Source organism: Loxodonta africana, chromosome 16 (genome assembly GCF_030014295.1).
Source record: "Loxodonta africana isolate mLoxAfr1 chromosome 16, mLoxAfr1.hap2, whole genome shotgun sequence".
NCBI lineage: Eukaryota > Metazoa > Chordata > Mammalia > Proboscidea > Elephantidae > Loxodonta > Loxodonta africana.
Window position 1 is genome coordinate 64,750,492 of NC_087357.1, and position 12,174 is coordinate 64,762,665.

Consider the following 12,174-nt stretch of genomic DNA (forward strand, 5'->3'; position numbering starts at 1 on the left):
GGCAAATTTATAGAGACAGAAAATAGATTCGATAGAGAAAATGTAGCACTCATTTACAAGCCTGAATCAAAGCACAAAGGTCAAACCCTGTTAGAATTGTCTGTTTATCTTTTGGAACTTTATGAATAATTTCACAAGAAACTTTTTTCATGCTCTTATGCTGTAGGCATAGTGATCAAAAGAATGCAGAATAAACTCGACTTTGTTTTTCAGTGATAGAAACATTTCTTTAGAAGATTCAACTGCCACAGCACTTCCATCTTGCAGAAAGTTCTAAGCCTAATTATCTTCTTATGAAAATAATTTTCTGGGTAAACGCAAAATTCCAGCTTTAACAAGGTTCAACATATACATAACTGATTCTTTAGCAAGTTTCCCCCCTTTTTTCTCCCCACCCCTACCCTAGCATCCTTTGCAAGGAACAGAGAAAATAAGGAAAAACTGCTGATCTTCTATGTGCTCCTGGACTTCTTTGTTGAATTCACCTCTTTGTTGCAGATAACTACTACAGGAAAGAAAGCTGGGAGAACTCTACTTTCCCCAAACCAAGTTCCCTTCTTGTATTTTACCACCCAGCTGCCCTATCTGATTCTCATCCACAGGACATGTTCCAGATCATACCAACACCCCTGATAAAAATCTACCTTGCTGAAACTTGTCTTCCACAACTTAGCCCTAGAGTAGAAATTGGAAAATCAGTGGTCCCTGACAGGATTCAGTTGGAACAAATGGTGGGTTTCGTTTCTGCTTTTATTTTGCTTTTAGCAGATATGGTTGTCTCAAGTGCTAACCAAAAGGTCAGTGGTTCAAACCCACCAGCAGCTCTGTAGGAGAAAAGGCTTGGTGATTTGCTCCTGTAAAGATTACAGCCTGGGATACCCTATGGAACAGCTCCACTCTATGGGTTGCTATGAGTCAGAATTGACTCAACAGCACACGACAACAACCCTTAAAGATCAGCAGGTTTTACATTAAAATCTAGATTTTTTACTACGTTTAAGAATTTGGAATGTCTGACATTAGATCTCTCTTCCTGTACAGCAATAATTGACTGGGATAAAGTTAAAGCCAATCCCTCCATTTCACCACAGGCCCATGTTACCAACTTCTTTGACTCATTATTTAGTCCCTGCATATATTTTGTTTATAGGCTTAAGGAGCCCTGGTGGCACAGTGGTTAAGAGCTCAGCTGCCAACCAAAAGGTTGGCAGTTCAATCCACCAGATGCTCCTTGGAAACTCTATGGAGCAGTTCTATTCTGTCCTGTAGGGTCATTATGAGTTGGAATCAACTCGACAACAATGAGTTTCATTTGGTTTTTTTATAGGCTTAAGGATAAGCTCAAGGAGCCCTGGTGGCTCAATGGTTAAGTGCTCATCTGCTAACTGAAATGTGGACAGTTCGAACCTGTCAGCCACTCCCTGGGAAAAAACACCTGACAATCTGCTCCCATAAAGATTAAGAGTAGGAAATCCTATTAAGTAGCTCTACCCTACCACATTGGTTTGCTATGAGTCATAATCCACTTGATGGCAAACAACAACACTATAGGCTTTGAATTTTTCATGCCTGCCTTAGGGATGAGAGCAGTGGAGGTTCAGTGGTAAAATTCTCACTTTCCATGCACAAGACCCAGGTTTGATTCCCAGACAATACACCTCATGTGCAGCCACACCCATCTGTCAGTGGAGGCCTGTGCGTTGCTATGATGTTGAACAGGTTCAGTGGAGCTCTCAGACTAAGACTAGAAAGAAAGGCCTGGCAATCTACTTCCAAAAATCAGCCAATGAAAATCCTATGGCTCACAATGGTACAAGCCCCAACAGATCACGGGGAATACGTAGGACACGGCAGCATTTAGTTCCGGTGTGTACAAGGTCACCATGAGTCGGGGGCCTACCAAACGGCAGGTAACAAACCACCACCTTAGGGATACTCTGCGGGCACTACTTGGAGAAAGGATAAGTGGGAGGACATGGGTGATGGAGAGAGGTGCCTCTAAATGTGTTTTAGGTTGGAATAATACTAACAAAATACCACTGCTGCTAGGGACTCAATATGCTTTTGTAGACTAAATGAGGATGCTAAATTGTATACACTGTGCTGATATATTCCAAGTTCCAAACGATCAACTTACAAATGGACTACTTGCACTTTCTCATTACAGTATGATGCCTGATTTCACTTATATCTTGGGCTAATCATTAAGCAATAGCTAAGCAGCTACACAAGAGTTAGAAAGAATGACTGCATGCAGAAAAAAATTTACAGGTATAAATGTGTGCTTCCAGTTCTCTGTTTGTCTAGTTAAGGAAGGTGAAAAAGATAAGAGAGTTTAAATTAAAAAAAAAAAATCAGTTTTTGTAGCTCAACCCACTTGTTAGACAGTCTCGTGCCTAAAAGCATTCAGAAATGTTTCTCCTCTCTCCGGAATTAAATACATAAAACTTGGGATTACTTTATACTTTTAGATTTGCTGTGCTACCTTAATTCCTTTTTAACATCTGGCCTCCAGAGAACTGAGTTTGATTCCCTTCTCTGCTGTGTGACCTTAAGTGAGTTGTTTAATTTATCTCAGCCAGGGTTTCCTTATCAGCAAAATGGTAATAATGTCACTTATCTCAATCATTGTTGTAAGCATTGGTGTAATGAGGTAAAGTGCTTTGCATGATGCTGGTACAGATTACTAAAATTTTATTTATTTTCCTTTTTTTAAAATCCATTTTTCTCTTCCTATTACTAAAAAAAAAAAGGAAAGAATTATTCTTGTCCTATAAAAGCCATAAAACTATCACTCCTCCTGTATTTAGGTTAAGCAGTCTCCTTCATGCAAAGGTATTCAACTATGGGGATCATAACAAATTATGGATTGGATAACATTGTGAAGAATGGGAATTCCAGAACACTTAATTGTGCTCATGAAGAACCTGTACATAGATCAAGTGGCAATCATTCAAACAGAACAAGGGGATACTGTGTGGTTTAAAGTCAGGAAAGGCGTGCATCAGCATTGTATCCTTTCACTATACTTACTCAATATGTATGCTGAGCAAAAAATTCCAGAACCTGGACTATGTGAAGAAGAACAAAAGACCGGGGCATCAGGATTTGAGGAAGACTCGTTAATAACCTTTATCATGCAGATGACACAACCGTACTTCCTGAAAGTGAAGTAGGCTTGAAGCACGCACTAATGAAGATCAAAGACCACAGCCTTCAGTGTGGATTACACCTCAACATTAAGAAAACAAAAATCCTCACAACTGGACTAATAAGCAACATCATGATAAATGGAGAAAAGTTTGAAGTTGTCAAGGATTTCATTTTACTTGGATCCACAATCAACACCCATGGAAGCAGCAGTCAAGAAATCAAACGATGCACTGCATTGGGCAAATCTGCTGCAAAAGGTCTCTTTTAAGAGTTAAAAAGCAAAAACGACACCTTGAAGACTAAGGTGCACCTGGCCCAAGCCATGCTGTTTTCAATTACCTCATGTTTACGTAAGGGCTGGAAAATGAATAAGGAAGACTGAAGGAGAACTGACACCCTTGAATTGTGGTGTTGGCAAAGAATATTGAATATACCATGGACTGCCAAAACAATGAAAAAATCTCTTTTGGAGGAAGCACAAGCAGAATGCTCCTTAGAAGCAAGGATGGCTAGACTTCGTCTCACATACTTTGGACATGTTATCAGGAGGTATCAGTCCCTGGAGAAGGGTATCATGCTTGGTAAAGAAGAGGGTCAGTGAAAAAGAGTAAAATCCTCAACAAGATGAACTGACACAGTGGCTACAAAAATGGGCTCAAACATAGCAGCGATTGTGAGGATGGCGCAGGACCGAGCAGTGTTTTGTTCTGTACATAGGGTTGCTATGAGTCGGAATTGACTCTATGGCACCTAACAACAACAACAAGCCTCCTTCATCAAGTCACCTACACATACAAAACTAAGAAAAGAACTCTCTCTGGTTTCCAGAATCATATAATGCCAGAAATGGAGAAGATTATTTAAACTCTCAGCTTCTGTTTAGAGTAATGACACTGAATTCTAGATTTAGTGATGTGCTAAAGTCACTCAAGCAGGGGAGTAGACCCCCTCTATTTTAAAATGCAAAACACAACAATGGAAATAACTTTTAAACAGTACGGGCTCTGTAGAGATCATTCTTATAGAATACATTGCAGTACTCACTACACATTTTATTTAATTGAGTGGAGTAGTGAAATTGATTAAAAGGAATAGGTAAATCCCAATTTGCATTATCAGATATCTAGTGACTGTCTCCAAAACACCCAGCCAGGATTCAACCCAAAATCTGTCTCACTATCTCATATCTACCCAATAAACTATGTCATTCACCATCTTTTAAGATTTTCTATAGCTTAATGGATCCTTACTCAACAAAGTTTTATTGTATTGGGTTTGGGTGAGTACCTACTATGTGCCAGGCTAGGGAAATAGAAGTCAAGGCTCTAGACAGTATTCCTAAGGTCCGCCACAGTGTACAGAATATATTAGACATTGAAGAAATATTTGCTGAGTGAATGAATGAATGAAGACACAATTCCTGACGTCAAATTTTTCATCATTTATGTAGAGCTGTGTTATCCAATGCAGCAACCACTAAGCCACAGGTGACTATTGACCACTTGAAATGTGCCTAGTCCAGATGAAGTTGGGCTATAAATGCAAAAATATTCACTAGATTTTGAAAACTTTGGTACAAAAGAATGTAAAATATCTTAATATCTTTTGTATAGATTACATACTTAAATATGTTAGGTATGCTGGGTTAAATAAAAATAATAGTTCTCTTTTTTATTTGGCTATTAGAAATTTTTAAATTTTATTTATCACTTGCCTTCTATTTCTGTTGGACAGCACTGCTCTGAACCATTAAAATCCAGGACACTTGCTTTTCTGGTCCACTTTCATTATTGAAACTAGTTTTCTTCTCTCTCATTAGTGTGTAATAGGTGAGGCTTAAATGCAGCCCTTTTAAAATTCCACCCCATATTTGTGAGCTTTGAATCAGTCATTGAGGCTTAGAAATGTTTATATCCAGATGCAAAATAGGCCATATGCAGATTCTCCTAAAAGATGACTTCCGTTTAGACTACCTCCAGGTTAGAAGCTACAGCAGCTCTCTAGGTTCATTACTGGATCAAGTTCTATAAGCCTAAGTCTAAACTCTTCACCTTGGTAATCAAATGTGCAAGGGCATGCGTCAACTACCTCTATCCTACCGCAGGCCCCTGCCAAATTAGCTATCTAGATTTCATTTCTGTGGTATTCCTGGAACACAGGAATGGACTCTATGTCTTTCTTAATGCTGTTTTCTACATGTGGAGATTTATTTTTTTAAATCCAACTCCTTCCTAGTCTCTCTTTCCAAGCTATTGTAATCCCTCCTCTGAATTCCAAAATACTAACATTCCATTTCAAAATTTCTACCTTTGATTATGGAAAAAGTCTTTAACTTCTCTGTAACTGAACCACTACCTTCCCTTGTGTTCCAAAGACCGAAAAGAGAAAATTTATAAAGAAACTTCTAAAACATGGCAAGAAACTCATTCTACATTCAGGTTAGACTTTTACAGGTCGTGGTCAACCATGTATTTTTAGCTGCAAGAGAATTAAGATGCCGAGGAGTGGGCAGTCACACTTGTGTACTATCTTCTACATAAGCAAAATCATGCCTGACCTTCCCATCAAAAGAGGTGTGCTGCCAAGATGCTCACAGAGAACGGTTATTGGTTTGTGTACAAATGCAAGTATGAGTTTGTTCTTTTTATTTTTTTTCTTGTTTATGGTGAGAAGGAGGAAGAATGGAATGGGACTTCAAAAGCTTTATTTATTTATAAGAGAACATACTCTTATTTGAAAACAGATGATCAATTAAAGCAATGTGTGACACTTGAACAGCATTCTGTCAACAAGCAAAGATAATAGCAGAGCTGATAACAATCTGCACTCCTTTAGAGCTGCAAGAGTCCCCTCTGAAGCATTCCCTCTTGGCACCGGGACTTTGCTAAATCTGGCTTGCCATTTTGTGAGTGGGAACAATCAGCTTTGCAGGTTGGAGGGAAGTATTATAATTAAATGTCCACCCACTTTTTCCTTTTTGATGAAAGGCTCCCATGAAACTTGCTAAAATAGGGTGCATCAAGACAGATGAATTTTTGATGAGTAAGTCAAAGCAAAGCACTGACGAGGCTGGCTTCTCGCACAGAGAAACTTCTCTAATTCATAGATTTTTTTTTTTTTTTAATCAGATTTACATCATTAAACCCATTGGCATCTAATCAATTCTGAGACATAGTGACTCTGTAGGTCGGAGTAGAACTGCCCCATAGGGTTTCCAAAGAACAGCTGGTTGATTCAAACTGCCGACCTTTTGGTTAACAACCAAGCTCTTAACCACTGCATCACCACGCCTCCTTTAGATCGTAAGCGCTGTAATGTTTAATGACAATTGGTATTTTGAAATCTGTGGGGTAAATCAGAGATTTTACTGTTTTAAAAGTTGGTAGTGATTGTAGTATTCAGCTGACTTGCTAAGAACAAACTGTAATATGATTCATAAATAATAGTGGAATTTTTTGAGAAACAGGCATTATAGTAAAAGTCATTATAATAAAAATATGATTTATTGGATTTAATGCCATTCTTCTGAATAATAGTTATATCATCATGTAAACTTACAAAGGGTGTCTCAGAAGTAGACAAAGTGCACTAAAGATGTTATTGAAAAGTCAAAAACTCCTTCTGAAGAAGATTTGAAGCTGGGTTTACAGTGTCAGCTTTGGTTAATTAAGAAGAATGGCATTTACTATTGTCAAGGTGAAAAATTATTTTAAGGTACCCACGGAAATCCATGTAGAGATGTACTCTGTAAATGATTGGATGCAAGCCTATATCTCAAGTCCAGTTTCTGGAATCCACAGAGTGAACTTTTTAGAGAAAAAGAGTACTGAGTTGGTATCATGAATGTGTTTCTTCATTCAAAACAGATTTATTGAGCATTAGATGTATATAGCATTTGCTAGTGTAGGAGGCTCAAAGCAATAAAAGATTAAAATCTGTATTCTCTAAAGTGACTGAATATTTTTATGTTTAAGATAAAACTTATATTTTTAGCTTCCTAGCTAATATTATTGGTGGAAGCCAGTAGAGTCAGTGGTGCCCTAGGTCACCATCAGGGTGAGAGCAAAGTACTGGGGAGTAGAATCCAATGAACACATTTATCATTACTTGCTAATCACTGTGCTAAGATGGGTTTTAAAATGCCAACCCCTTAACTCATTCTCTTTCCCATCAAGGTTCAGTGGATCTAAAAACACAGAATAACTTGGATGCTCAAAGTAGGAGAAGCTTAATAGCTACCTAGTTTAATATAACTAAAATAAAATTATCCATAAGGATCTAGATTCTTCAGGTATTGGCACTACCCAGGGTTCTATAACCATTCTTTGACTCATGATCATTTTATACCAAACTACATTAAAATACAGCAGGACACCTCAGACATGACTTTACCAGAGAATGAGTGTGTTCAGGAGCAATTTATTGGCCATTCTGCTTCTTATCTCCATTTTTTTTTTAATCTCCAACCCTCCTAAGTCTTTTGTTTTCTAATTATTACATCTAGAATATCTCAGCACCTTGTTTTTTGATTTGTGTTCATTTCTACTTTTCACTTTTTTTTTTTTGTTTTAAGTTACAAGTTAACCATTATTTAAAGAGTTCCTTTAACAGCCTGGAGTTTTTCTTCAACTATCTGATAAGATTTCTTTAAAAATGGACTTTGTGTTTCCATTTAAGTCTTACTTCAACAAGTTCACTGATTTTTAGATTTCTTTGACAGAGTTGAGACATCAAAACCTAGATGTACTGAAAATAGCTTTTTCTTGAAGTCATTTGGAGACTAATCCTTTCTGCTCTGCTATGTCAAGTTACCCAGTTTGGAATAAGATAGGTGTATGTGCATATCTCTGTGTGTTGGGGACAGGAGGGTAAACAATCGTACACAGGGAACTCACAATGTCCTCTGAAAGCTGATATATTTAAGATCTATTTCCCAGGACCCTGTCACAGACACTTCTATCCCAATGTTTGTAGTAAATTAATGGTGATTTCCTCTGTTGCTCTGGTTAGGCAGCTCCTTTCAAAAAAATAATTTTCCTGAGATAGGCGCAGTGCCCATTTTCCCCCCTCTTGATTTCTATATTGAAAAACAACCTAGTATGCAAGCACTTGAAAACTATTTTCATTTTCTCCTGTGTCCATTTCTCTTAGGAAACTCAAAGTCTCTCCAATGAAAAAATATTTGTTGGATCATAGGATTTTAGAAATGAGTAATGACCTTAGGCATTATCTTGTGTAGCTCTTTTATTTTATAGATAAAGCAAATGAAGCCCTAAAAAGAGAACTATGGTAGGTTAAAGATGGCCATAAACACTCTGCTACTCCTTCCACTGAGAGGTGGAGTCTAAACCTACCCACACCCCTATGTCTGGGTGAGCTCTGTGATTGCTTTGACTGATAGAATATGTTGGAAGTGGAGCTCTGCCAACTTCTAGGCCAAGGGCTTAAGAGAATGGTAGCGTCTATGTCTGTCTCTTCTTTGCTCTTGAGACCACCAGTCTCAGAACCCAGCGACTATGCTATAAGAAGCCTAAGCTATGCAGATAAACCATGTATAGGCATTCAGATTGACAGCCATAGCTGACAGCTAATTTGTACTTCCAGTTGTATGAATGAGTCATATACTATGTCCAGCCCAGGCAACCTTTTGGAGAGCTCCAACTTTAGCCCATATTTGACAGCAGTAACACAAGACTCTGAGTAAGAATTGCCTAGCTCTGCCCAGACAACCTATAGAGAAGTGAAAGATAATAATAAATGGTTGTTTTAAGCCACTAACTTTGGGGATCTGTTACACAGTAAAAGCTACTGGAATAGAAGAGTGAGTTGAACCAAAGTTCAAATTAATATCAGAGAATTAGAACTCACTGAGAACTTCTGTCTCCAAGGTTAGCATAATAATCTCATTACATTGTGTTAGGGTAACATGAAGAGTTAAAAAGGCCCCTTCTCAACCACTAACCAAACCAAAAACCCATTGCCATCAAGTCAATTCTGACTCATAGCAATGCTATAGGACAGAGTAGAACTGCCGCATAGGGTTTCCAAGGAGCAACTGGGAGATTTCAACTGCCAACCTTTTGGTTAGCAGCTGAGCTCTTAACCAGTGCACCACCTAATTCCAAAATCTTAAATTCTTTCAATGTTCACATAGAATAAAGACGTTTCAAAATCCTTAAACATTTAAAACAAATTCCCAGACCTGCATCTACATAATAGTAAACCATAATTTGGTGATAAATTAAGATAGCATTTCCCAATGATTCCCTGAAGGCAGTATCTTAGTAAAAAAGTATCACAAAAGAAAAAGTTCCTAGAATTAAAAAAAAAAAAAAAAAATTGTGGGAAACCCTGCTTTAAATTAATTAAAGAGGTCCCTTTCCTTCAAAATTTTTTACAAATGTGGATCTCCAAGAGGAACTCTGGATAGAAATGTTTCCCAAAATTATTTGACCAAGGACTCCTTTCTCACTGAGCACCTCATGAGATTTACTGTCCATAAAAACACTAACCTGAGAGATGAGAACAGGGATGTAATTTTATTAGCAGAAACAAACTTTTACTTTTAGAATATTTCACCAAAAACTTGTTTTCATAACTTAATATGCCTTAAGTTTAGAGAACACATTTTTAGACAAAATCCTTATGACCAGAGGGCTGCATTAGTTAGGTGCCTTTTTATGACCTACTTTCTCCCTTTGCATTTCCCTCGTACTTTTAACATTCTCTTCTGGGAATAGTTGGTATTTGAAGAATGAATACATTGCAGAATAAATAAAACTAGATAAGTAAAAAAATAATTGAACTAATTGATTAAAAATTGTAAATCTGGAATTCATCTCAGACTCTAAGTAGCCTGGTTTAGGTTTTGTACCTTATTTCCATACTAGATCAATGAGAATTTTATCCCTTGCTCTGTCTCCATTCAATAGTTCTTAAGAAGCGCAAAAGAGATTTTAAAGTTGGGGATGGGGCAGTTTTACACCTGAAATGGGTCTTCTGAGTAATCGTCTATTCAGTCACTCTTTGCATTTTCTAAATATCAAGACTGGGATCCAGAGAGAAAGCTTATAGTGCAAACGCCAGCTACACTTGAAGCCTTCTTCCCAGTAAATCCATATTAAAGATGTTTTGAAAGTCCTCTTCTTTCCTACATGTTACGTTAGACACTATGGTTTTAATTCAGGTAGTGATTATTTCTCACAAGTACTATAAGCTATTTTGGCCACAGAACATATATATCTTACCAGATTCATGGCCAATATGGGCAGGTGTGGCAGTCAAACCATTTAATAACTAGTTATGGTACGGGCACTAGGAAACCCTGGTGGTGTAGTGGTTAAGTGCTGCAGCTGCTAAACCAAAGGGTCAGCAGTTTGAATCCGCCAGGCGCTCCTTGAAACTCTACGGGGCAATTTTAGTCTCTCCTATAGGGTCACTATGAGTCGGAATCGACTCGATGGCACTGGGTTTTTTTGGGTTTATGGTACGGGCACTGACACTAGAATAGACACCAGCCATAAAGAACTAGTACAGCCAATACCAATGGGTGCCAGCTGAATATCAACTCTGATATACAGATGTGATAAATCACATTTCACTCTTCCTTGTCACTGGTTCTTGGCCTTGTGAGTGCTGTCACTTTACTTACGTTACTAAAGGAGAAAAAGTTCTTCCATTCAGGGTCTTATACTGTGGCTGCCTTCTTCTGCCCAGAATGCAATAGGCTCCATTATCTGTCCTCTGAGAATCTCCGAGCACGTCATAGTTCCTTCAGCATTATGCTACCCTGCTCTCAATGGTTAAGAATTCAGCTGCTAACCAAAACATCGGCAATTCAAATCCACCAGCCGCTCCTTGGAAACCCTATAGGGCAGTTCTACTCTGTCCTAAAGGGTCACTATGAGTCAAAATCCACTAGATGGCAATGGGTTTTTTTTGTTTGTCTGTTTTCCCTTGTCTCCAGTTTCCAAAGAGAAAGACATTACAAGTTTACCATCTCTTCTTGCTCCTATTTAGACATGAGCCAGCCCATTACCCCTAGTTAATTATTTATGAATCTCTCTCCTCCTTTATATCTTACACTTTTGTTCCACAGTTATGAACACAGTTGAATATTATTTGAAAAGATGAAGGAATAATACAACCATGAAAATATGGCCAGAAACAGCAAAATGATATGAGACAGAATGTTCTATACTTTAGATTAGAATAAGTTAGAAAGCAGTTTTCAGGGTTCAAGAAAGAGTACCTGTGTTTATCCACATCTTTTGTGTAGCTCAAAATAATAAGCACTTAAGAAAACAAAACTGAACATAGTTTCATAGCTCTTTATAACTAAATTCCTTCTTTTCAAAGTGAAAGTGGATGGTTTATAAAATTTGACAAATATACCTTCATAGATACCAGGGCCCAACCCTGCTCCATCTGTAATAGTTTCCCAAAAGTTTTTATTTGAGTACAATCCATCTGTAAACAAGTAATGTGAACCTTATTCTCCTGGATTTAAAGCTCTAGTACACTTACCTCTACAAGCCTGCTGGTGTGTTCGCGAAATATCGCAGCATATTCTTTTATTTCCTTCTCTCGGCCATTCTTAGCGGCTTCAATGAGAACCAAAAGTGGGACTGTCGTATCCAAGAAAGAGTCAGACACATGGTCTATAATAGCCTTACGGAGCTGAGAAGAAATAAAGAAATTCGACGTTTGGTTTTGCTTTTTTCTGGAAAGAGTTAACTTTTTTTTTTTTTTTTTTTTTAATCTCAGTGCTTACAAAATTCATTTTGTATTTTTTTGCACAAGCCCTAAAATTACAATATTTCAAATTGTGTATGAATGTCTCTTAAAAGTTAAAATAAACAAAATCTCTGTGAAACAATCATCCAGCAATAGTTCTCTTGCTCTCAAAAGTTACTAATTTTTCCTAAATCACACTTACCCCAGGGATTAGATTATGCGTGATAATACTGAATTTTTTCTCAAAGAAATTGCAGTACTATAATGTTTATGCATGTGTACAAA

At 37.6% G+C, this 12,174-nt stretch overlaps 1 protein-coding gene across 1 annotated transcript in view; it reads right to left on the minus strand.

Moving 5' to 3' along the window:
• The window catches only part of CTNNA3 (catenin alpha 3), a 1,776,048-nt gene that overhangs the window by 873,277 nt on the left and 890,597 nt on the right, over positions 1–12,174 (minus strand). Inside the window, exon 8 of the mRNA XM_003409035.3 lies at positions 11,680–11,832. Coding sequence (XP_003409083.2) covers positions 11,680–11,832 — 153 coding nt within the window. The remainder of the gene's footprint in view (positions 1–11,679; positions 11,833–12,174) is intronic.